The sequence below is a fragment of the Acanthopagrus latus genome, chromosome 18, assembly GCF_904848185.1.
Source record: "Acanthopagrus latus isolate v.2019 chromosome 18, fAcaLat1.1, whole genome shotgun sequence".
In the NCBI taxonomy this organism is placed as follows: Eukaryota; Metazoa; Chordata; class Actinopteri; order Spariformes; family Sparidae; genus Acanthopagrus; species Acanthopagrus latus.
The window spans coordinates 26,752,725-26,778,698 of record NC_051056.1 but is presented as its reverse complement, the minus strand read 5'-3'; the positions used below and the strand labels follow the sequence as shown (position 1 = coordinate 26,778,698).

The 25,974-nt window shown below is 44.0% G+C and overlaps 1 protein-coding gene across 4 annotated transcripts; it reads left to right on the top strand.

The window, feature by feature from the left end:
* The first annotated feature begins 774 nt into the window (after window positions 1-774).
* med12 (mediator complex subunit 12) lies at window positions 775-25,506 on the top strand. 4 transcript variants are annotated; one of them, XM_037076072.1, is made up of 43 exons: window positions 775-926; window positions 1,681-1,785; window positions 1,885-2,076; window positions 4,546-4,705; window positions 4,902-5,077; window positions 6,101-6,211; window positions 6,487-6,759; window positions 6,894-7,040; window positions 7,157-7,256; window positions 7,342-7,478; window positions 7,671-7,802; window positions 8,719-8,845; window positions 9,035-9,264; window positions 9,381-9,440; window positions 9,607-9,780; window positions 10,534-10,678; window positions 11,598-11,716; window positions 13,319-13,462; window positions 13,560-13,723; window positions 14,438-14,569; window positions 14,949-15,176; window positions 15,282-15,426; window positions 15,626-15,746; window positions 16,871-16,981; window positions 17,070-17,183; window positions 17,348-17,484; window positions 18,134-18,313; window positions 18,650-18,721; window positions 18,809-18,972; window positions 19,135-19,296; window positions 19,469-19,670; window positions 19,764-19,873; window positions 19,992-20,127; window positions 20,361-20,510; window positions 20,715-21,080; window positions 21,173-21,317; window positions 21,437-21,648; window positions 21,887-21,961; window positions 22,074-22,303; window positions 22,446-22,623; window positions 23,547-23,831; window positions 24,919-25,000; window positions 25,092-25,506. In XM_037076072.1, the coding sequence occupies exons 1-43, from the start codon at window positions 825-827 to the stop codon at window positions 25,127-25,129; spliced, it is 6,573 nt and encodes a 2,190-aa protein (XP_036931967.1). In that variant the 5' UTR covers window positions 775-824; the 3' UTR covers window positions 25,130-25,506. The 4 variants fall into 4 exon arrangements, with proteins under 4 accessions (XP_036931967.1, XP_036931969.1, XP_036931970.1 ...); XM_037076074.1 differs by having other exon boundaries at window positions 825-926; window positions 21,176-21,317; XM_037076075.1 differs by having other exon boundaries at window positions 825-926; window positions 21,437-21,639.
* Window positions 25,507-25,974: the final 468 nt, after the last annotated feature.

The following is a 25,974-nucleotide window of genomic DNA, read 5'->3' as shown; positions in this document are numbered from 1 at the left end:
GCTCTACAACAGGTGATCAGAACCTCCCAGAACATCACTGATACCAAACCACAGAGCCGGTACAGAGCAGAAAGGATACTAAAAGACGACATCCACCCATCCTCAACACTCTTTTATTGTCTAATATAGATACGGCAAGACTAAAAAATGTCTTCCTCTTCTTTTTATTTTTCCTACTATATTTTTAAAAAGGCATTAGATTTACCTTTATAGGCCATAATCTCATCCTCTCATTATTATGACTTTTAATCTCATTATTTTTTAGATTATTATTATTTTTTTTATCAAAATCAGAAATACTTTATTGATCCCTGATTGAGGGGTATTGGTTCTTGACAGTTGCTACCTGTAGAATAGAGACATTTAAAAAAAAAATCCTTTATGTAATAATTTTGAGTTTTTAAAAAAAATCTAATTATTATAATTTCTAAATCTCCCACGGGAATATTTATTTCAGCATTAAACTATATATTTATATTCATATTTATCTTTTTTTTTTTCTTTAACGGACGGAAATGGCCTTCCCTAGCTTGATGTACAGCGATAGATTTCAAAATAAGTTCTGAGGACCATTTTACAAAATCTTCTTGACCCCTATTTGACCCCCTATCCATCCATAAAATCGACACTACAAACCTGCAGCATGTGTTAGCGTCACTGTATATTAATTGTTTTGTTTCAGAAGTGACTCCAAGTCAAGAAAGATTCCTCCGTGTCTTTTATTTTGAAGTCCACGGATGGAGCCGTGCCGGAAGCGTGTTTCGTTGTTGTAGCTGGGGTCAGGCTGCTGGGGAGGAGGAAAGCCCTGGCTGTGATGCCGCTGGATGATGGCTGCTTTCGGGATCCTAAGTTACGAACACCGGCCATTAAAGCGGCCCAGACTCGGCCCTCCGGACGTCTATCCTCAAGATCCAAAGCAGAAAGAGGTGAGATGTTACGATGTGCAATGTGAAAAAAGCAGAAATAGTGTTTTGTAGGACAAAAAAAGCAAAGAAGCTATGCAGGCTAACACTAGCTAGCCTGTGTAGCAAGCCCTCAAGACGATTCGGGCCTAGCAATAACAATGAACAGCACCTAGTTGTCAGTTTGTTAGCCAGCTCGCCAGATTAGTTGGAAAACAACCGGTTCGTTTCGTACCAGAGTTTGCTAAGCTAGCCCGTCGGCTAGCGGATGCTATTCAGTTATATATAAACTATTAGCAGTATTTAGCTTTGTGATTAGAAACAATATTCGTTGGCTGTTTTTTTGTTATTTTCATTATTATTATTGTGTGTGGCTGGTGATTGTTTGTTAGCTGGATGTTTTGGTCCAGCGAGTAAACGTTAGCTTAACCTGCACAGCTAATCTTCATGACCTGAGAATTGAGAATAAAGGTACATTATCTGTGCCTTGGTTTTGAGATTGGAGTTTGGCCTAGCTTGGTAGTGCTGTTGGCTCCTGATCTATTATTAACCTGAGATAATCTGTTGATCCAGATGGAAAACAAATATTCTAGTATTCTGTCAACGCTGCTGCAGATCTGTCTAACAAGGATCTTAACGCTTCATAACATTTATCTTCCATTTTTTTATATGGTGTCAGCAGCAACATTTAGCCTGTATCCTGCTTTCTCAAACCTCAGCTAGCTCGTCTGGGATCGTAAATTACGCTGTGAGCTAATTTTTCTTTTGTTTGTTCCAGGATGAGCTGACTGCACTGAATGTGAAGCAAGGATTCAATAACCAACCAGCTGTGTCTGGGGATGAACATGGCAGTGCCAAAAATGTCAACTTCAACCCTTCAAAGGTAAAAACTCTAACCTGCACTGCATGGGATTTTTTAAAATCATTTTTTGCATGTGAGTGGTTGTAATTGATTCGCCCTGTTTCCATCTCTGCCTCACAGATCAGCTCCAACTTCAGCAGCATCATCGCAGAGAAGCTGCGGTACAACACGTTCCCGGACACGGGGAAACGCAAGCCACAGGTCAACCAGAAGGATAATTTCTGGCTCGTCACAGCGAGGTCACAGAGCTCCATCAATAATTGGTTCACGGATTTAGCCGGGACTAAACCTCTAACGCAGCTGGCTAAAAAGGTAAGACCCCGGTGTGAGTTTTGTAAAGCCTTCTTTACTGCTAGTGTGTTTAACCGTTTTTTATTCAGTGCTGGTGAAACAAAGAATAATCTGTTTAAGATGCCACACTGGCCACTCCCTCTACAATGTGCTTTAATTGACTGATTGATCAGTGTAATTCTATTACTGTCCCCTGGCTTTTTTGTTTTTATCTTTTCCATTTCCACCCACTTCATTTGGAAAGAATTGGTGTGGATTTTTAGGCCGTCACCAAAGACCCTATATTTTTCACCCATGTTCACAACAAAGGAAGTGGACCCCACCCCAAAACATCAAAACACTTTGCTATGTTAAGGAAAAAAAAACCCAAAAACTTCACAATTAACCACAAATTGGCTGCGTGAGTTCTTCTTTGGGCTCAATCACTTTCCCACCAACACTGATAAGAGCTGCATATTTTGTTACAGATGCTGATGAAAGTCATGAGGTTATTAACCGTCTGTCAAGTAATAATTATGAGTTTTAAAGATGTAAACTCAAAATTCGACCCAATTCTGGGATTGATCTTTAAAGATGGTGTTTTTTTTAATGCGGGTATGAAATTAACACCCTCCATATAGAATCAGATTGAATGTGGAATTTTGTTCAGCAATTGCGGAAATCAGTGGCAATACCAGCTCTACAAAATAAGGTTTATTCTGTATAGAACAGTTAAATGTTGGTATACCAACAGTTGCTACCTCAACTCTAAAATGCTTCGTGCTGTCCTGCTATGATTACTCGGATGAGCACAGCCAAAGTACACCTGAGGGTGACAAAGTGCATCTTAGCCAAGTCTGAGAGCGCAGAGCCGAGCTTGTCTGAGATATCTTAATCACTCATAATGACCAGACTTTGCCTTTTCGTTCATGTTAGGAATAATTATCTAAAACTACAAAGATATTTCTCTGTTTTAAGGTGGTATTCTCAAGGTTTAAGTATTGTTTGTATTTTGGATAAAGTGCTTGAAAATGTTGCTTTTGCTTTGCTTTCATAATAACATCTTTACATCGGCTCAGCTGTGTTATATATGACACCAGGCCTTCTGACAGGCGGGTGACACATTTTGAAACACTTCTTTGTGTTTGCCTTTAATGTCACCCTTCGTACAAAGCTTTTAGCACAGTAAAATCTGATTTAACATGAGTGCATATAAGTCTATAAATATGTAATTTACCTGAGTTGTAAGTTGCTGGAAAATCTTGAAAATGCTTGGAAAGTGCTTTTATTTAACATTGGAGAAGATTTAGGAACCCTGTCAGGTGAAACGGACATAGTGCTGCTCTATACTTCCTGTTTTTTTTAAAGCTTATATTACCTCAAAGCTATGCAGATATCAGTTTGCGTTTATATTAATTCTTCTAGCATCAGCCTCCAATAAGATTCACCCATTGTGGTCTTGCACGACTGGAATTTAGCTAACAGATTAGTTGCGGAGGATCCTGATGGTTATATCACCGCTGGGAGAAATTTATGTGTCAGTTCCAAGAAAAGGCCAAGAGGAGAACAAACGTCAGTCCTGGGAACGCTCCTGGTGATAAAACAGTCCCCAAACTGTGCAGAACACTCCTTGATAATTTAATTCAACGTGACAAAAACAAGAGGAAATCAGAAAGGGTAAGTAATGCAGCTTTTTTAATCTCCTTTTTAAGAAAACCCGATTGATGCGTCCGTGTAAATCAAGTGTATTGTTTGTCTTGTTTGACTGTAACCAAAAAGCAATGATTGCCGCTGTTTATCGATCATATGTAGAGGTGTTTCTTGTTCGCCTGTGTCGAATGATTTCGCCTGTAAGTGCTCTCACAAGTTGCGGCAAATAGGTCTCGACATTTGAATACATCAGGCTAAATTAAAGGTCAGCTTTCCATTCCAGTGCCCTTCATCATTTACAATTCCATTGTGGGTTGCTATGTGTTTTCTTTTGACTTCTTTAATGCTTGCCTTGGTGCATACATATTTCATTTGATTTCTCGCCATAATGAACAATGTTTTCTAACTTGGGTTTTATCACTTTTCCAGAAGTGAGCCAGTTCCAGGTTTCTCTTCATCCAGAACCACAGAAGAAGTAACACCAGGAGAACATGGCAGATGTGTTCAAATGCATTTATAAACAGGCAGCGTTGTAAAGGAAATGTCATCCAGCTAACACAATTAATCTTATTGCAGACGAGGATTTCTGAAGCCTTTATTTGTAGCATTTAGAAGTAGCATGTGCAGCCAAAGTATATGAGTTATCCAATAGATGTTATTTAGCTTTTTGTCTCTCTTTTAAGGCAATTTAATCTTGAACTCATGTATTCAACTACTGATTGTCAAACCAATCCAGCCATTTTTAATAAATCACTTTTTTCTGCTCTTCTTGCCATTTGTGGTGCTTTGAGAAATATTCTTGGGCTGTTCATCTTTTCACTCAACATTACTGACGTTGTGCGCTTAATGTCCTTGTCACAGGTTCCCATCTTCAGTAAAAAGGAGGAGGTTTTTGGATACTTGGCCAAGTACTCAGTCCCTGTCATGCGCTCAGCATGGATGATAAAAATGACCTGTGCGTATCACGCAGCCATCACAGAAACTAAAGTCAAGAAGAGGCATGTGATTGATCCTTGTATAGGTAAGGAAATCATTTTATTATACATTTGTATTGTGTTTTTGTCTTTTCTTGCTTCTGGTGCTGTGATTGATCTGTTCCCAGTCAGGTTTTTCTAATTAAAAAGGATGCTTTCTTCTTTTGGATTAGAAAGGATTTCCTGGAGAATATGCTCTGACTTTATTCAATCTGTGATGCATCTTTGTGTTTGTGTCTGTAGAATGGACTCAGATTATTACCAAGTACCTGTGGGAACAGCTTCAGAAGGTCGCCGAGTATTACAGACAGTTTCCTAGTCAAGGCTGCAGCTCTCCGCTCCCAGCTACTCCTGCTGATGTGGAGACGGCCATGAAGCAGTGGGAATACAACGAGAAGCTCGCCATGTTCATGTTCCAGGTCGGCTCACTCTCTAAAGTCTGCTGCTCCTCTCACATTGCATTAGAACACTTTGTTTTTCTCCAGATACACAGTTCAAATACAGACATGTTGGTGCACTTTGTCAACATTTACAGGGCTCCCACATTTTAGGGGGGAAAATCAAGGCCCTGGACATTTATAGGTCATTGAAGGTGCTTGAATGCATTCATTCGGTGCAAGGATAGAAATTGAATTTGATAATTTTGGTTTTCTTCTGCAAAGGTCACTGCTTCTCATTATACAAATTCTGAGGGTTGTTGCAGAAATTGACCTTGGTCTGAGTCTCAAACGAGGCTGTGGTGGGTCCTTGAATTTGAGGGACTTAGGCCTTGAATGTCCTTGCGTAGTCCTTGAGTTTGATATGAATCCTGATTCAGGTTCAACCAGATGTGTGAAGTATCGCAGGGATTACTGAGAGTTGTTACAGACTCTGTGTCCTTCAGACAAAGTCTGAACAACAAATGACAACAAAGACATTTTCTCAGGGATAATGATTAATAGCCTTAATGATTATAATAACTACACTACATTTAGGGAATTAAGCTTCGTACGTGTTCTGGAAATGTGTTTTCAGTGTTTGCCAAGTGGCTGGTTTTTGGATTATATGCTTGAAACTTGTTTTTCTGTAATATGTCTCTCCTCTGTAAAGTGCTATCACAAAACCTAATTTTGGTAGTTTTTAGCACAACAACACCTGATTTTAATGTGATAAAGTGTAATTATCTTTTTTAGCGTGAATGTTAATATAAGAAGAGCTTTAATTTGACTACGTAAAAGGTGAAGGAAGCCTGGGAAAGTTGTTTCAGGAAAGGAATTAGTAATGAATGAGTTTTTCTGATTAGGTTTGCAAACACTTTTCCTACCTGATTCCTTGAAGTGAAGCTGGAGATCGCTGCATATTTCAATGAATAAATGAATTAACTCTCAGTGTCTCCACATTGAACACTGTAATTATCGTGTTCATGGAGTTGACGTTAACTCGTGTCTGGTTTGTTTGGTCAGGATGGAATGCTAGACAGACATGAGTTCCTGACGTGGGTGCTGGAGTGTTTTGAGAAGGTTCGACCTGGTGAAGACGAGCTGCTCAGACTTCTCCTGCCGCTTTTACTACAGGTACACCCTTGAAACATGCAACGCTGCTTAACATTCACGTGGTTGTGACACGCGCTCGCTGCTTGCTGATACGACGTGCTTCTGCAGCTGTCAACAGTTTATCACGAGCCTGTCGCGTGTCTTCATCCGCAGCACTTTAGCGGTGTTGACCTCTGCTGGACGGGGCCCATCGGGGCCCGCAGCCACTCATTTTGTTTCTGTTTCCAAAGCGGACTGATGTTGATGGACGCTGAGTGCTGTGGGCTAATGCTGTGAATCTCTCCTCCGTCCTTCAGTACTCAGGGGAATTTGTACAGTCGGCTTACTTGTCACGGAGGCTGGCTTACTTCTGCACACGGCGCCTCAACCTGTTGCTAAGCGATGGGAGCCTGGGCCCCGGCACAGGGGGGCATCCAGCCCATGGCATCTTGGCGCAGCAAGGTAACGCCCTGCCCCCGACTCCAACCTCGCAGCCGGCAGGAGGCAACCAGCCACAGACGCCGTTCACTGACTTCTACATCTGCCCTCAGCACAGGCCTCTGGTGTTCGGGCTCAGCTGCATGTTACAGGTGTTCTGCTCGTTTCGAGTGATATACACATGAGACGGTTCTGTTCATGCGTTACTGGATTATCAAAGATCATCTTAACGTTCTAATTCTTCTGTTTTTCCTTCCCTCTTGTTATTTCTATCTTGCCAAATCAGAGCATAGTCCTGTGCTGTCCGAGTGCACTGGTGTGGCATTACTCTCTGACAGACAGCAGAAACAAAACTGGGTCACCTCTGGACCTCCTGCCCATCGCCCCGTCCAGCTTACCAATGCCTGGAGGAAATACTGCCTTCACACAGCAGGTACAAAAGTGTTAACCTAGAGATTTCTATATTCTTCTATTGTGATGGTTTTCTCATACGTTGATCTTCATTTTGGGTGTCAAGATCATGTTTTCCCACCGTGTCCTTCTCCGCAGGTCCGCACAAAGCTGAGAGAAATCGAGGAGCAAGTGAAGGAGCGAGGCCAGGCGGTGGAGTTCAGGTGGTCGTTCGATAAGTGTCAGGAGACCACAGCAGGTCAGAGAACTGTTCACAGCTCACACGGGCTCGTTGTGAGGTCAGTAAGGTCGATTTCTGTAATCTCTCTGTAATCTTTCACCAGGGTTCACCATAGGGAGAGTTCTTCACACCCTGGAGGTTTTAGACAACCACAGCTTCGAGAAGTCTGACTTTAACAACTCACTGGATTCGCTGTACAACCGAATATTCGGCTCAGGCCAGAGTAAAGATGGCCACGAGGTAAGGGTTGAATTGATGAAGATATCACATGGCAGCATCATATGATCAAAAATATTTGTTTTAAATCACTTGGGACTTAGAGGTTTGAGATTTTAATGCTGGTACCATGTGAGTAGTAATCACCAGATTATAAAATATGCTTAGGGCTTCTATTTTTAGCTGTATTGTCTCATAGTGCGTGTTTCTGTCCAGATGTCACCAGATGATGACGCGGTGGTGACCTTGCTTTGTGAATGGGCCGTGTGCTGTAAGCGCTCTGGCAGACACCGGGCCATGGTGGTGGCCAAGCTGCTGGAGAAGAGACAGGCCGAAATAGAAGCCGAGGTAAGAGACACGCCGGCCGCTCTGAGTCAGTGTGACATGTTTCTGTCTCGGCTCCAAGAGCAAACCTCTCAACAAGTTGGACTGACCATCCAGAGAAATTATATTTCATTGGTGTTTTTCTTCAATGGATCAGTGATTTTTGTCACACATAGTTTTCTTATATATCCATGCGCTGTGTTTGAATGTGCACACTGCATCAACACTTGGGTGGCGCCACTATGGGTATCTGTTCTGTAATTAAAAGTAATTGCCCTCCCCTGTTTACTTTATTTGATGTCTGATGATTAGGAGGCAGGATAAGATCGGATGGAGGGTTTTCATTTGGCCACGATTTGGATGTCAAGTCTTTGACGCCAAGAAGCACAAGTGGACATTTGTTGGATCTCTTGGTTTTCTCCTGTTAGTCTTCTGCGACGTGATTGTGTGATGTTTTGTTTTCAGCAGCGTTATCTTGAATGCTTAAAAATATTTTCAGTATCACATCACCATTAGCAAAAAGTGACTTCCCTAGTGGAAATATAATATTATGAAATGATATGGTTTCAAGCGGACCTGCCTTGACATGAGTGATCTTGACTGAAGCTCTGAATATCATCCTTTGATATGAATCTGCATAGTGTTTAAGTTTGTTAGGTGGTTGCTCTAGTTCTGTTACCCTGAAAGGCCATACATTTATTTTCTTACGTCTGTGCAGTATCTCTTTCCCGTCCTTCTGGGATGATCTTACAGATCAGATCATCATGGCAGTAACACTTTAAAATATTCTGACTGCATAATTTATATTCTGTGGTGTCTTTACGTGGCATCTAAAACCAAATAATCGCAGTAAATAGGGACAGTTTGCAAATACGTTCTCTTCATTTAGCACTCAAAGACCGTTTGCTGTGTGTTGTCTGTCTGGTCTGCTTGCTTGCAGAGGTGTGGTGAGTCGGAGGTGGTGGATGAGAAGGGCTCTGTGTCATCCGGCTCCCTCTCGGCTGCCACACTGCCGGTCTTTCAGGACGTGCTGCTGCAGTTCCTCGACACTCAGGCTCCCACACTGAGTGAGTCTGTCTCTGTATTTCCTGGGTGGCTGTGATTCTCGAATAACTCAAACTTGATAGGATATTGAAGATACTTTATATCCTTTTGTCTCTGCCCCTTATTTCATTACCCAGTGCGTATTTACTCTAACTGATTTGGCTCGGACTCCCTCTCATTGAATTATTCAAATCCTCTCTCCACCTCTGCAGCGGAGCCTGGGAATGAAAGCGAGCGGGTGGAGTTCTCCAACCTGGTCCTGCTCTTCTGCGAGCTCATCCGTCACGACGTCTTTTCCCACAACATCTACATGTGCACGCTGATTTCCCGCGGTGACCTAGCTTCTGACTCCCACCTGCTGCGCCCGCGCTCCCCCAGCGACGAGCCCTCCGATGAATCAGAGCGCAAGGAGCAGGAGGCAGGAGGCAGCGGCAAGAACGAGGCACGTTGGGAGGCGTCTGTTGTTGGTGTTGTGGAGTGTGATGCATCATTTGTGCAGCAGTACAAAGCAACAGTGTGGTGTCAAAGGGTAACATGAGGTTTCTGTTTGCTCGACAGGATACCGGCCTGTCGGAGTCGATGGAAATTGATCAGAACTCCAGCGCTAATTTTGATGAGGTACACACACACACACAGACTACCATTTATATTTCCTTTCATTTCCAGGCAAAGATATTGTTCAGAATCAATTCTAATCACCCCTGTACCACGCACTTTGGCTTTTCTGAAAATTTGGGATTCCTCTTTGCATGAAATCAATTCAAGTCTCCTTTCTGCCCGGCAGATGTTCTCTCCTCCGATGCACTGCGAGTCCAAAGGGAGCCCCTCTCCTGAGAAGCCTGCTGCAGAGCAGGACAGCAAGGCCAGCTGTAAGGACAAGGGCATGGACCCTGCCTTCCCCCAGCTGTACGAGCAGCCTCGCCACATTCAGTATGCCACTCACTTCCCTATTCCTCAGGTAAGAGAGCTCGCTGCTTGGCACAAAATTACTCTTCTGGGTTGTTATAATTCTGTCGATGTTTCCTTACATTCCTTAGATTCTAACCTCGTTTCAATTGTCCGTCTCACATGCTCCTGACAGAATAGATGTATTTAGATTCTAGTCAATGCACAGACGGCGCCACGGCTCGTGTTTCACACTTGGTATATGCTTATCGCCGCGCCCTCAAGTGTGTTTTTACACCTAAAGACTGTTTTCTTCTGCTTTGCGCACACGACTGCAGTAAGAGTGTGTGGATGCCAATGCAGTGGATGCAGATGTCTTCTGAACGTTTGGACTAGATGTCCTAAAAAACTTTTTTTAAGAAGCGCAGCTACCATCACTTACAACACACTGGAACTTTGTCCTTGTGATACTGAAAATGGTATCAGATATCGATATTTTTTAAGTTATTGTAACCAAGTTAACAGTTCCAGTATTGTGACTTCCTGTTTATGATCAGTAGCATTTCTGTGAAATCGAACCAAATTATGTGGGGTGACTTTAAGCTCCAAACTATAGCTATGTTACATCTTCTTTAACAGCTGTAATTATCCTTTTGTATATTTTCTGAAATGTCTCCTCTTGTGCTTTGAGTTTTGTTGAATGTAATCCTCGACCCTTGTCTCAAATTCATCTTTTGTGTCTTTTGTCTTGCTTTGCTCTGAAGGTTATCAGGTGCATCCGGTTTATGACGGTCTTTTTTTTTTTTTTTTGTCATCCGTTCTTTAGGAGGAGAGCGCCAGCCACGAGTGCAACCAGCGGTTAGTGGTCCTGTACGGTGTGGGCAAACTGAGGGATGAGGCGCGACACGCCATCAAAAAAATCACCAAAGACATCTTGAAGGTGCTCAACCGCAAAAGCACAGCAGAAACCGGTGAGTGTGTCTCGATTTTATCAGCTTTTGACTGATGGCTTAATGTCCCGCGTTTCCCATTTACTTATGTTTTACATTACCTGCGCTGGAGGGGGGGGGGCAGTTTGTCTGGCAGCAAACTGCTTTTTGAGATGACGTCGGTTTCATTTCACCCACTTTTTATGTTTAAAGATGACGATCAAGTCAGTGAAAGCACTTTAATGTTTTGATATGTGTCGCCCCATTTAGTGACTGGATTTTATTCCCCCCCCTTCATTTCTCTGCTGAAAAATCCACGTCTGTCACATGAAAGAGATGCGCAGGAGCTTTATCCTGCCGGGATGTTTGTAAAAAATGGTTCATGTGCAGGCTGATGGCTCAGTTTCTCACTGTGGCCATTCCAGCTGTTATCATCTTCCTATCTCTTTCTCTTTAGATACATTTCATGTGTATTCCCCTTTTTTTCTGATCTCCTTAAGAGAACAAGCTTCTCCTCTCCACCCGAGGGGGGCTGCATCGCTCCAACTTCTTTGCACCCAATTTCTATGCTAATAGCGCTCATCTGTTCGCAGCCACTTTATCTCTCATACAAGTGACCTTATTAAGGCGAGGTAAGCCTTTCAAAGTCATAATCACATATTGTGTCACCTTATCACATCCCCGTGAGCTGCTGATGACCTTCAGCTCAAATTTTTGTGTCACTCTTAAGTGAAAAGTACAATTTTCCTTTTCTTTAAAGTGCCCTCAGAGCAGAGTCTTTTTCACTGGAGCCTCAAATCAAAGGAGGCTGGAAATACGAGAACAGACCGCTGGCTTAACTCGATTTCACGGCTGGCCTGTTCTGCAGACTGGAAAGAATACTGCTGACCAGTTATGGGTTGCTGCTCCTGCTCTTATTTTATTTTTCCTCTCCCTCTCCTCTCTTTTCCCGTGAACGCAGGAGGAGAGGAAGGACAGAAGAGGAAGCGCAGTAAGCCGGAAGCCTTTCCCACTGCAGAAGATATCTTCTCCAAATTCCAGCACCTCTCCCACTTTGACCAGCACCAGGTCACCTCCCAGGTCAGACCAGGAAGCACATTCTGTCTTGTCCTCGTGTGTCTGATATTTCTGCGTATGTATGAATCACAGGCCAAAGGGTTTGTTAATGCAAATGTGTCAGCAGCCACAAACAGAAAGACCTCCCAAGGTGACTCATTTGAATGTAAATGTAATTTGAATGTATCTTGATTTCTCCTGTGACATGGCTTAATTTGATTTAAATGCATAATGGAAGGTGAGTCACTTAAAAACAACAGCAGAACATAATGTATTTAGATTCCTCCTGGTAAAGGTTGTAACGAAGAAATTAGTTGTTCCCGATAGAATAATATGATCAAACAAGTTGCCCTGCTTTGTTATCAGTCAACACATAAGACCAAGTTTCCAGTAACATCTCGCTTGTGTTTGGCCCTGTGTTTGTTTTAAAGGAATAGTTTGTCCATGCTTTTTCGCTTTCTTGCATAGAGTGACATGAGAAGGTTCACACCACTCATATCTGCTACGCCCAGGAGATCACTGGTTTACCTTTAGTGTTGCATGAGGACTTGAAACAGGGAAACTGTTTCTGCCTGGTTCTGTCCAGAGGTTTCTTTTCTGGAGACCTCACAAGTTATCATCGTGCTTGTGTTAAAAAAAAAAAAAAAGGTGCGAAAAAAAAGGGAGTTGGTTTTACAGGGTTGTGTGCCAGATTATTTCTTGACTGCGAGCCGTACCATCCTGGAGTCGTGTCGTCTTTGTTATGTTGCTAAGCAACCGGTGGCGACTCCGTTACGTCACTGTTCCTGGTCAAGAAATAGTGGATGGTAGATTTTTACCCACCAGGCTCGCTGTTCCATCCCTCTTCAAGTCGTAATGCTAGGCTAAGCTAACGAGAGTGGTAGTATTTGCCGTGTTGGTGTGAAGAACTCTTTCTTCAACATTATTTTGAAAGTAAACATCTTTTAACATTTATTAATACCACCAAGTGATCATCATTAATCATTACACCGGGTACGAGTGCCGCCATCTTGCACTGGTGATGTCTTTTGGAGCCAGAGTGTGCACTGGTCATTGGGCAGTGGAGCCAAAGTTCTCACCTGTCAATCATGATGTTTCACTAATTAAAAGCAAACTTATCAGGAAAATAAACATTAGAAAATAAATCATGGTGACAAAAACTACCTAAGATGATGAAAACCATCTTTGGAGCAAAATGTATATTTTAGTCGAGCCCATTTTCCATCTGTTATCGTGAAGTGGGCAGGATTTATGACCTTTACTGCAGCTAGCGCCCCCCGGGGGGGTCGATCGGCATGTTTTGGCTTCAGTTTTGGAGAGCTGTCAAGTTGTCCATCTGTATGTAGCGTCTGTGGCGAAAACTGAAACCATGGAAGTGAAAGAAAAACGCATAAACTATAATTGTATTTGTATTCCACACAGGCGTTAATTTCAGGTCTCTGTTGAACAATAAAGTTCCAGCAGCTGGCAACATATTTTGGTATTTGCTTGAATGTTTCTGCTTATAGAATGTAAATTGACTTTTTTATCCTGTTGTTGTGTTACGGCTCAGTGTCACACGTGAGGCTGTAAATATTGTTGTTTTCTGCATGTTGATCACATCGGATGTTTTGTGTGTGTGTGCAGGTGTCCAGAAACGTGCTGGATCAGATCACCAACTTTGCCTTAGGGATGTCGTATCACCTGCCTCTCGTCCAGCACATTCAGTTAATCTTTGACCTCATGGAGTACTCCCTCAACATTAGTGGCCTCATAGACTTTGCTCTTCATGTAAGGACGACGTCATCAGCCGCGTTATTCAACATGAATACATCCCGTATGTTTTTAATCATCACAATCCACTGACCTCGTGTGTTTTCTTTTGTAGCTCCTGACGGAGTTGAGTCTGGTGGAAGCCGAGCTGCTGCTGAAGTCGTCCAGCCTGGTGGGCAGCTACACCACCAGCCTGTGTCTGTGCATCGTGGCTGTGCTGAGGAGGTACCACTCCTGCCTCATCCTCAATCCTGAGCAGACAGCACAAGTTTTTGACGGGTACGTAACTTACAAGCTTTGCTGTTTGGCAGGAGGATACCTTCAAATCTCCTCTGCTGTCTCCTAAGCGTTGCCTCTTTATGTTTCCTAACCCTAATCTTAAAGGGATGTTTGCAAGATAAAGAAGTGATTCTAATTAAAGTAGTAAAGGAGATTTACGGGCAAGTTAATTGGTTGTCAGCGGGTCGCTCTCTGTGAGCCTCGTTCTACCGTCTTTAACGAGGGTTTTTAGTGTCACAGAAGTGCTGACAGGGCGCCTAAATGCTGAGCGCTGTGCTAATAACGTGTTGTTGTGAATCCTGTAATTGAAGAATTTCAGCTGATTCTTCTGTTGCACTGGTCAAAAGTCATTTACAATTAAAGCATTAGCTGAATTAAATAAGTGTGAAAGATGAAGCTAACCTTGCAAAGCCTCTGATGAAAATAATATAACTGAAAAGCAGGAAAACAGCTAGCCTTGCTCTATCAGACTGTAACAAAAGCTTCCTTATTGCACCTCTAAAGCTCAGTTATTAATCATAATAGGCTTTGTAGTTTTACGTGGGTTTATGTGCTGGAATGTTACTTCAGGATGTTACTTGCCTCATCCAGGAAATAGTCTGGTCCCTAACCTTCAGTGGTTTGTTCTTCACTTCAAGTTAAGTTAGTTGGTTTCTAGCTGAAGTGCCGTACTTGTTGTGTTGCTAAATCATGTGTGCGTAAACGTTTTCTCAGGTTGCGCATCGTGGTGAAATCGGGTGTGAACCCAGCGGACTGTTCGTCTGCCGAGCGCTGCATCCTGGCGTACCTGTATGACCTCTACACCTCCTGCAGTCACCTCAAGAACAAGTTTGGAGAGATTTTCAGGTAGAATTAAATTCTCGACTATTTGAGGGTATTTTTTGTTGTCTGGAGGTCTGCTTCAGCACCTCTTTTTCCTTCTGTAAATGTGAATAATATTGAAATGCACCTTAAGATGATTTATATTCATGGTTCATCTACACAAAGTTATGATTTTTGCATCCAGTTTAATTTCCGTTCCCACCATCCTTTAATTTGCTTTTGTCGAGCAGGAAAAATGAGCAGCTGTTTACAGTAAATCAACCGTCAACAAATGTTATTTTGTCGCCCGCGTTCCACTTGTAATTTGTATGTAAAGTATGTAATTTGTAGTTGTTTGTTTGTAGCTGTCAGAACTGACGTAACCCCTCATTATTCTCCGTCTTCCGCTCGTGTTCCCTCTCAGCGAGTTCTGCTCCAAAGTGAAAAACTCCATCTACTGCAACATCGACCCGTCGGACTCCAACATGCTCTGGGATCCCGTGTTCATGATGGAGGCCATCGCCAACCCCTCGGCCCACAACTTCAACCACTCCATGGTGGGCACCATCCTCAACGACAGCCCGGCTAACCGCTACAGCTTCGTCTGTAATGTGCTGATGGACGTGTGTGTGGACCACAGAGACCCTGAGAGGTGTGTTACTTCTGCCATGACTGCCTGTGTTCATGCCTCTGACAGATACAGTTTTCTACTCTTTGTCACAGGCTGTTGTTTCATCTCATGTGACTGTGCTTCCAGGGTGAACGATATCGGGATCCTGTGTGCGGAGCTGACGGCGTATTGTCGCTCCCTGAGTGCCGAGTGGCTCGGCATCCTCAAGGCGCTCTGCTGCTCCTCCAACAACGGCAACTGTGGCTTCAATGATCTGCTGTGTAACGTAGATGTGAGTTGGAGTTTTGTATAATTTCTGGCTGATGGTTATCAGATCTCATTTTCCATAATAATGTCAGCTTTATTTGACATCTGTCTTTTATTAAAGACCAATAAAACAGCATTATAATTTTTCATACTTCTGTGATCATCACGGCTTTTCTCCTCTCACAGTGTTAATTATAAAGATGTTCTCTGTACTCGTCCTTCAGGTGAGCGATTTGTCCTTCCATGATTCCCTGGCAACCTTCGTAGCCATTCTCATCGCGAGGCAGTGTCTCCTCCTGGAAGACCTGGTTCGCTGTGTGGCCATTCCTTCCCTCCTCAACGCAGGTAAGGATTATTTTATCTCAACGTACGTCTCAAAATGTGTATTTTTTTTTAAAATCAGTGCAAAAATTAGGAAAGAAAGTTACTAACACTGTTTACTCTCTAAAAATGGAGATTGTTATATCAACTGTCAAAGGTCAGTTCAGGCAAGTTTTTATTCACACTATTATCTATCACACGCCATTTTTAGAGGCAGAAGGTGAACATATCCCCAACTTTTAGCCATTTAGCCAGGAAATTAAGGTCCTCAGAACACTGATTGTTGAAGCTGGAAAGGTGGCAGGGTCCGCCACATATAAACAAAGTCAAACAGTATGAATTGTGTTTGTCCAAAGAGAGCTTGTTTATTTAGTTTTGTATAAGGCATAAAAAGTCACTGATGGTCTTTCTCCTCTCGTTAAAACTGCCTCTCTAAACACCTTTTAATCATCAGTGAAAATAAGCGTCGGTTGCCTCCCGTGTCTCAATCATAACATTCGGTGTACAGCAGACTCAGTATGTGGATAGATTTTTCTCTGGGGTACATGTACCCTTGGTTGGGAATCAATGCTTTAAACTTTCCACTAACACGAACACTTTGTTTCAGACCTCTTCGATCCTCTGTATGTATAATTTCACAGCCATTAGATGGTGAGCAGAACATTGCAGCTTGACTCGCAGAGAAGATTCCTGTATAATGCATTTCTTCTATCAGAGAGGAGAGTACACGCAGCTTATTTGATCTGGGTCCACGAAGCCTCGGTGTGCTTTGTGCACCGGCCAGAGAAGTGCCTCCCTCTCTCCACTGCTAATCTTTTTCCCTCCCAGCTTGGAGACAAAACCTCATTCAGCCCTGCTGTTTGGTTGGGTTTGGCTCATGTTATAACGCTATTACACATGCCAAATGCCAGCAGCTCCTGCTTGTGGCAAACGCTTTGTTCTCACAGCCACTTTTCACAACAACAGCTCTGTGAAAATTCCACTTCGTCCTGACTGAGGAGAGGTCTATGTAGGACAAGTTTTAAATTTAGATGTGTGACTTTGATGCCGGTTATGTAGCTCATCAAAATAAAATGTGAACCTCAGTTATGTGGCGTGGAGAAACTCAACCTCTAACCAAATACTTCTGTGTCTGAACTGACCTTCAGCCTGCAGTGAGCAAGACTCCGAGCCAGGAGCTCGACTCACCTGCAGGATTCTGTTGCATCTTTTCAAGACGCCGCAGCGCAACCCTGTCCCCCAAGATGGTGTGAAGTCAGGTACCAAACGCAACAAGGAAACTTTAACCATCCTTATGACACATTTTACTCAACCACTTTTTGACTGTTTGACACTTTGACTTTGCAGATAAATCCTCAGTCGGTATCCGGTCGTCTTGTGATCGCCACCTTCTTGCTGCGTCTCAGAACAGCATAGTTGTTGGAGCAGTATTTGCCGTCCTCAAAGCCGTCTTCATGCTGGGTAAGAGTCTTTGCGCTGCTCTTGAATCAATAAGTTTATGTCACGTGAAAATGTATTTCAGAATATTCTGATCGATTGAGGATTACTGCAGATTAACATACTGGATCATCATGATGTCACTTTTGGATTTTAACGGTTTGCTTCACTGGTTTTCTGTGGTTCAGGTGATGCAGAGCTAAGAGGCTCAGGACTGTCGCACCCTGCAGGCCTGGACGACATATCCGAGGGCCGCAATGTCTCCATAGAAACGGCCAGCTTGGATGTGTACGCAAAATACGTTCTGAAGACGATCTGCCAGCAGGTGAGGATGAGTGGAAATGGGGTGAATGATACAAAAGAGAAGAAATTGACAACCGCAGCTCACTCAGTCAGCGTGAAATGAAAGCTACCGAGATGACTATCTGATGTGTCTGGAACAAATGGCTTCCTGCCGCGTCTGACTTACGCATGCATGATTCTTTGTGTTCAGTATTATCAGCACTGCTGTCTTCTCTGACTGAAAGCTTTCGTGGGCACGCACATAAACAATTAATGTTCAGTTTTTGCTCATGTAAGCGCTCCCGCTGTTCTGTGTGACTTGTAATTGCAGACGCATTAAAAGTGTGAATGAGATCATTTTTCTGCACCAGATGTCACTTATGCCACATAGATATGATGTCCAGAGAGAGAGAGAGAGAGAGAGAGAGCTGGCAGTCGCTCAGTGAGCTGGCCATGCTCTGACTCCAAACACATTTTCTGCCCAGCAAGGCCTCGGCCGTTCTGTTCCTGCGAAATATCCCCATTGCCCTGTTTTCATCACCATGCAGCCAGCTTTAGTCAAGCTTGTTTCGCACGACTCATGAGTTTATTAATCTTGCACTTAAGCTCGAGGATCAGTGAAGCTGTCGAGCTCTGTCACGTTTCTCACTCTGCCACTTTTTCCTTCTTTCCCCTCTCGTGCTGTCTCGCAGGAATGGGTTGGAGAGCGCTGCCTGAAGTCTCTGTCTGAGGACAGCAGTGCCCTGCAGGACCCGGTGCTGGTAAACATTCAGGCCCAGCGACTGCTGCAGCTTATTTGCTACCCGCATCGCCAGCTGGACAGTGACGATGGTGACAACCCTCAGAGGCAGCGAATCAAACGCATCCTCCAGGTCGAGAACACACAGAAAACTTTCCTTGTGTCCTTTCTCTCTGTTTGCGCCAGAGAATCATCTATTTTTAAGTGAATGAAGACTGCTAAGGTCAAAAAGTATCCAGCATGAGTACGTTTTGAGAATAAGTGCCGAGGCCTCGACGTCTTTGATTTTTCTCTCGATAAAACATCCACGCTTGACTGTCTTGAATTATAGCAGTGATGTTTTGCTGCCCTCTCCTGGCTGAATCAACCACAACATCCAGTTTTGTAAACTGTGCATGCTCATAACTGGCTTCTTACAAGAAAAGGGAGAGGATGCGTACGAATGACAATGTTCTTGTCTGCTTCACAGAACATGGATCAGTGGACGATGAGACAGTCGTCCCTGGAGCTGCAGCTGATGATCAAACAGAGCACAAACAATGTAAGTGTTTGTCTTCAGTCAAAATATGACTGTGTGGTCTTTGTCTTTGTGAAGTCATCTGATTATATCTTATTCACTTTCCAACAGGAGCTCTACTCGCTCTTGGAGAACATAGCCAAGGCCACCATCGAGGTGTTTCAGAAGTCAGCTGAGATGAACTCCAGTAACCCCTCAGGGAACGGAGCAGCGGCCCAAGGAGGCGCCGCGTCCAACAACAACAGCACCACCAGCAAGATGAAGCCGATTTTAAGGTGTGTAGCTTTTTAAAAATTTTTTTTATTCTTATGCTCACAGTTTTCCTCGCTTTTAGAAAGTCAGTGCATTATTGTCAAGCTCATCCCCGAACACATGCCACTTGGTTGGAGGTGTATGAATTGAAACTTACACTTAAATCTAATGTTCTTTGTCTGCAGCTCATCAGAGCGGTCAGGTGTGTGGCTGGTGGCTCCGTTGATAGCGAAGCTGCCCACCACAGTTCAGGGCCACGTACTGAAGGCAGCAGGAGAGGAGCTGGAGAAGGGACAGCACCTGGGCTCCTCCTCACGCAAGGAGAGGGACAGGCAGAAACAGAAAAGGTAAGTGGTGAGATGTATATTCCCTCTGTACTGGAAAAAGTTAGATTTAATTTTGTAGCACTACAAGTTGGAAACTGAATGGCAGAATTGATTTTGTTCCACCCTCACAGGCTGTGCAAGCTGCGCCAACCGAATTAGCTATTAATTAAATTTGGTTTCTTTCGCTCCTCAGTATGTCTCTGCTGAGCCAGCAGCCGTTCTTGTCTTTGGTGCTGACCTGCTTGAAGGGACAGGATGAACAGAGGGAAGGCCTTCTCACCTCCCTCTACAGCCAAGTGCAGCAGATTGTCACGAACTGGAGAGAAGATCAGTACCAGGACGACTGCAAAGCAAAGCAAATGATGCATGAGGCTCTGAAACTGCGACTGAATCTGGTAAGAACGTCTCGATCACAACAAGAAGTTGTGCATGCTGACTTTTAAAAATCTTTCTTTTGAATTTGAAACTCATTTTCCACTTCTGAAAAGGTGGGTGGCATGTTCGACACAGTGCAGCGCAGCACCCAGCAGACCACTGAGTGGGCCGTGCTACTCCTCGACATCATCAGCAGCGGCACAGTCGACATGCAGTCCAATAAGTGAGTGTCGACTAAAGAGAAAACTTTATTCCTTATTTGAAAGCAAACAGATTCTGTTGCCGGTACGGATATCAGTCACGTCACCTGCCTGGCTCTCATGTTTGCTTCTCTCCAACAGTGAGCTCTTCACAACAGTGCTGGACATGTTGAGTGTTCTGATTAACGGCACACTGGCTGCCGACATGTCCAGTATCTCTCAGGGCAGCATGGAGGAGAATAAGAGGGCCTATATGAACCTGGTCAAGAAGCTCAGGGTAAGAACGGCACATTTTTCTCACCCACAGTCGGATGAGTTGAGTCTGAAGACGTGCTCTTGGTTTAAAGATGTCTTATTCTCCCAGTGTTCATTTAATGGTTGTCAAGTTGAGGTTTTGATTAACGCGCTTTTGCAGAAATGAAGCAAAAGCTTCACGTGATCCTTGGAAAAAGATGCTTTTCATGAACATTTTCGTAACCGCTCCTCTCCACAATGTATTTATTCCTACAGAAAGAGCTCGGAGATCGGCAGTCAGAAAGTTTGGAGAAGGTCCGCCAGCTTCTGCCCTTACCCAAGCAGACCCGAGACGTGATAACCTGTGAACCTCAGGGCTCTCTAATAGACACAAAGGGCAACAAGATCGCCGGATTTGAGAAAGAGGTACGTGGTTTCTCACAAGACAACCTGACGTGACATTTAACTTCTACAGGTTCACCTCTCAGTAGGATTTGTTCAGCCAGTCCAACCAGGATGTATGTTAGGTCTAAAATGACAGAACAACCATCGATTATTTGATCATTTTTAAATTGTTGTCCAATCAACAACTTACTGAGTTAAATAAGACTTCTGTCTCTCCGCTATCAGGGCCTTCAAGTATCGACCAAACAGAAGATTTCTCCCTGGGACGTCTTTGAGGGTCTCAAACACTCCGCCCCTCTGTCCTGGGGCTGGTTCGGTACTGTGCGCGTGGACCGCAAAGTCACCAAGTTCGAGGAGCAGCAGCGTTTCCTGCTCTACCACACCCACCTGAAGCCCAAACCTCGTAGCTATTACCTGGAGCCGCTCCCCCTGCCCCCTGAGGAGGAGGAGCCTCTGACGCCCGTCTCCCAGGAACCAGAGAAGAAGATGATGGAGGCCGTGAAGCCGGAGAAGGCTGTGCCTGCTGTGCCCTCTGACTCGAGCAAGAAGAAGTCCAACAAGAAGAAGAAAGCTCCGTCCACCAAGACAGAGGTCAGGATTTACTGACGGGTTTCTATGTTTCTTTACTGAACGTAAGTTGCTACAACCAGTGTTAAAAATTACATTTTTAAATGTTTTCTCAGCAGGACTACGGGAACCGTGCACCGGGCGGCGTGCCCTACGGGACTAATATGCCACCCGAGCTGATGCAGAACCACCCATATGGCAGGCTACCATACGGCCAGCAGAACATGGGCATGTACACCCAGAACCAGCCTCTACCTCCAGGTCAGTTGATGGCACAGTCTCTCATCATTATCATCTTCTTCTGTAGCTGCAGTGCAACACACCTAACTGGCAGGCAAGAACCGTCTAGGGTTATGATTTACCTATTTGTTTTCCCACAGGAGGTCCAGGTTTAGAACCTCCTTACAGACCCGCTCGCAACCCACAGATGAAGCAAATGATGCCAACTCGACCCAGCTACCCAACCATGATGCCCGGCATGCAGGGAAGCATGCCCGGCATGATCGGACTGGACAAGCAATATCCAATGGGTTATAAGCCCCAGCCCATGCCACAGGGTCAGATACTGCGGCAGCAGCTACAGGTCAGACTGGTGAGTCAGCACTGACGGGTCAATTCACTCCAGAATAAGCAGAATTAGGATGTTGATTAGTTGATTGTCTGTCTGGTTGCTGCTGATATTCAATTTTAAGGTCTAAGACGAGAATTATTTGATTGTTTAAAGTGAAAAATTGCATCAAATCAGCAGTAAGAATTCTGTTTTACTGTTAGTTTAGATGGAGGGCGTCAAATCTTTGATATTTGATCACTTTTTGTTTTGTTTTTTTCAGAATCAGAGCATGATAGGGCAGCAGATCAGACCAATAACACCCAACCAACCTTACACTTCAATGCAGACATCTCAGGTAAGTCTGTTTTTGTGTTTTTCTAATAAAAATACTTCAAATAAATCATTAATTTGGCTTCTTCTGAGTCTTGGTTTTAATTATCAATCCTGCCTCATGTCTCATTGTTCAGAACATATCTCAGGGCTATACCTCGTACGGATCACACATGGGGATGCAGCCGCATCCATCCCAGGGTGGTGGTATAGGTCCTTCCTCCTATGGGAACCAAAACTTCCAGGGCGCCCATCCTGGAGCCAACCCGGCTGTGGTGGATCCTCTTAGGCAAATGCAGCAGAGGCCCAGTGGTTACGTTCACCAGCAGGCTCCAGGCTATGCACACAACATGCAGAACACACAGAGGTTTGTACTGTGTTGCATGAAGACGTTTGCTTTTTAGCACGTGAATGTCCAGTTGCAGGAGGTTGACATTGTCCTTTGGCTTCATCTTAATTACATTGTTTACCTGCCCTCATACCTTTTCTCCCTGCCCTGTTCACCTCAGGTTTGCCCACCAGCCCCTCCAGCAGAATCCCATCATGCACGGTCTCAGTCACATGGCAGGCCAGGGCGTCCATCCAGGCATGAGGCCCAATCAGATGCTGGCAGAGCAGCAGCAACAGCAGCAGCAACAGGCAGCACAGCAACAGCAGCAGTACCTCAGACAACAACAAGTACTCAGAGTACGTCACTGGATGATAATGATGTGATTAATGGAACGGACAGTGAAGCACGATTGGACAACACACATCACAAAGCTGTCAAAATGAAGCTTGTTGTCAAAGAAAGATTTATACAGTGGGATTTTATGCAGGAGGACAGAAAACTTGGGGTCAGGGTGCTGGTTTGGTGTGTCTGTAAAGATCCAGGTCCTGACAAACTAGACCTACGTTAAAGAACTAGCTAAGAGATGAAAGTTAACTGTAGTATTTACTCACTTTGTGGTCAGAAATCTGTGCTTGAACACTGTAAATGCTACAGCTGCCAGCTCACTAACATGTACGTTTTGTGGCTGAGAGAGAGGAAAGTAAGTCCAAACCAGCAGGTGGCAGTAGTTTGTGTTCCTCATTCAGAAAGAGAGACTGGAAGACTCAGGACTGCTGGTGTTCGACCACCTCTAATGAAAAACTGTCAGAAAGAAAAATTGAAAGTTAAATTACTGATGAGGTGGATCAGAGGTAAAGAAAAGAAAGAAACAAAACTCCAGTGAATGGGTGAAATCATGGATACCACAACGAGAGGCTCAAGGGATTTTACGTTTCTCCTCTTGTGCACTGATTCACACTGCGCTGAACAGTCAGTCAGAGTGGGATCTTTCACTGACGAGGATTCTGGTTCAGTTACATTGTCTGGCTGAAATCAAAAGACTAATAGATCTGGGAGTCATCTGTAACGAAATAGAAATTAATATAATGCTTTTGAAAGAAATGAGAATTAATATTTATCACATAAATGTCCAGCGAACAGGAAGATGATTTCATGAAATCACTTTGGTTATTAGCAACGGCCGCTTTAAATGCCAGCAGAGGAAACAGGATAGGAACTCATAGGCCACAAGTCTGAACCTCAAACACCTCAAGTTATTTCCTTCCTGTATTCTTTCCAGCAGCAGCAGCAGGCCCAACAAGTTCAACAGCAACAACAGCAGCAGCAACAACAACAGCAGCAGCAGCAACAACAGCAGCAGCAGCAGCAGCAGCAGCAGCAGCAGCAGCAACAGGTCCAGCCCCAGCAGGTTCCTCCTCAACAGCAAGTCCCACAGCAGCAGCAGCAGCAGCAGCAACAACAGCAGCAGCAGCAGCAGCAGCAGCAGGTTTCAGGGGTGCCACCACCAGGCCAGGCGCAGAACCAGGGCCTGGGCATGCAGCCACTACCCCCACAGCAACCAATGGTAGGTCCAATCCAGTCCACATCATTCTAGTAGCCACATTCACACTGGCGTTTGGATGCGGCTTTAGTACGCCAGTTCCCCGCCTCCGTCTCAGTGTGAATCTCTCGGAGGCGGCGAGGGGTGAAATTTTGCTCCGGCGCTGATCTGACTCTAGTGTAGCATCAGGGCCGTATTATTGGAGAACCGAACCAATGTTAGCGGATAAGCTGGCTTTGCGTATCGAGGTTGTGTCGTCGGACGGTCAGTTAACTACACAGGTCCTTCACTCAACTTAATACAAAGAAATGTCCCACAAAGTAAGGCAGTAACTGTAACTATCTTTGGCAACTATATCCGTATATCTGTGGAAAAAAATACCACAGATATACGTGGAGAAGTTTCTGTCCTCCCGCTTGTCCTACCGACTCTTCGTCACATTCTTGCCTGAAAACAGCTTCTGTCACAGGGCAAAAAAACTCAGAGTGTTTGTAATGAAACCGCGACGGTCAGTCATCCCAACTGAGACTTCAGTGAACTTTCCCCGAGAAAACAGCCTCCTTCCCCGCGAGTGAGGGAGTCAGATTGATGGGGGGGACACCAGGGAAACATCTTGAAAACACACCGATGTCATCATCATGACGTGTACCGTCACACCTCTTTAGGAGCCGCAGCGCCGGCTTTCTGTGTGAATTCACGGTGGTTCGTCTTTAAGTCTGAGATGCTTCGCTCTGTGAATCACCATCGGCAGAGAATTGGCGAACCGCCGCTCCGGCATTTATGCGTCCTCTCCTGTGTGAATGGGGCTTCTGTTAGTTAGATAATTATGTAAGGAGATGTGCATTCACCGTCTTGAGTTAATAAATGTTTTTAGTCCTGTTGTCCATCACGGAATGTACCTTTCTGCCATCGTGCAGCCGGAGAACGTCCTCTAGCTGCGTTAAAGAAAAGCTCAGTCCGTGAATGTTGACCTGGGTGGATTTCTTACTAAAACATCTAAATGGGCATTATTGGCTGCCTAAAATTTCAGAAATCAATCAGAAAACTTGGTATGCACAACATATGAACGTGTGGAACTGCTGTAATAACAACCTGTGTCTTTCTGTGTTAGTTCCCGCGACAGGGAATGCAGCAGACTCAACAGCAGCAGCAGACTGCAGCTCTGGTCAGACAGCTGCAACAGCAACTTTCAAGTGAGTCTAAAACTTCCCCCTTTTTTTCATGTCTGATGTTTCCATCTAAATGATTTCATGTGTCTAACGAAACCTCACCTCTCTTTTCCAGATACACAACCAGGACAGGGCACCAATTCATATTACTGATCATGCTTGTTCATAGTAGTGTGCAGAGAATAGGCTGTCATTACGTGTGGAGGCCGCGCTCTGCAGATGAGTGTGTCCAGTCAGGACTGTGTTAGGAGGGATCAACTGTTCAAGGCACAACGGACCACCAGACAGATGAGATCTCGACCACTGACCGCACCAACGATCGGAGAAGACATCTTGACTTCAGTCGTGTAATTATGGATTATCAAAGGAGGGATCGTGTCTGAAGCAAACAGATGATGGTTAATAATGGAAAAGTCTATGTAAAAAAGTACCAGAAATTATAAGAATAATGCAATTTTTTTATTTTATTTCAATTTGTACAATTTTTTCAGTTTCGTGTATTTCTCATTAAAAAATCATGTCAGTTTTTATGTCTTGTACTTGTGTTGGCTGCCTGTATACTGTATTTAAAAAGCTGTCAATGAAGTCTTTAATGACAAAGAGGGAATCAAAGGATTTGTTCTAGGAAAAAAATACCCACGGTCAGTTTTAAGTGACGTGGTTGAAGTCTCCTAATACTGAATTATTGATCACTGATGCCCAAACTTTTGCAAAACTCTTCTTGTGTTGTTTAAAGTTGAACTATGATCTCACGTTCCTTTAAATGAATGACTCTCTGCATAAAATGTCACTTTGACCACCATATGAAAAGTTATGAATAATTACGGATTGTGCGTTTTTATAGAGCAGCTGAATCTCACAAAGATTAAAACAACGTGAACATTTTCATAATTTTTTAGGTTGTTTGGTGGACCAAATTCGACCCATGGGTCCAACTTTGGCCGGTCGTCTCATCGTCAGTCATGTTTTGCGCAGGTTCAGTTAATATTTCTGGGACA

Coding starts and splice junctions, on each gene's coding strand:
- med12 (XM_037076072.1), top strand. CDS start 825: ATGATGGCTGCTTTCGGGATCCTAAGTTACGAACACCGGCCATTAAAG. Junction 8,846..9,034: donor CACTCAGGCTCCCACACTGA/GTGAGTCTGTCT, acceptor CCACCTCTGCAG/CGGAGCCTGGGAATGAAAGC. Junction 23,832..24,918: donor TACCCCCACAGCAACCAATG/GTAGGTCCAATC, acceptor TTTCTGTGTTAG/TTCCCGCGACAGGGAATGCA.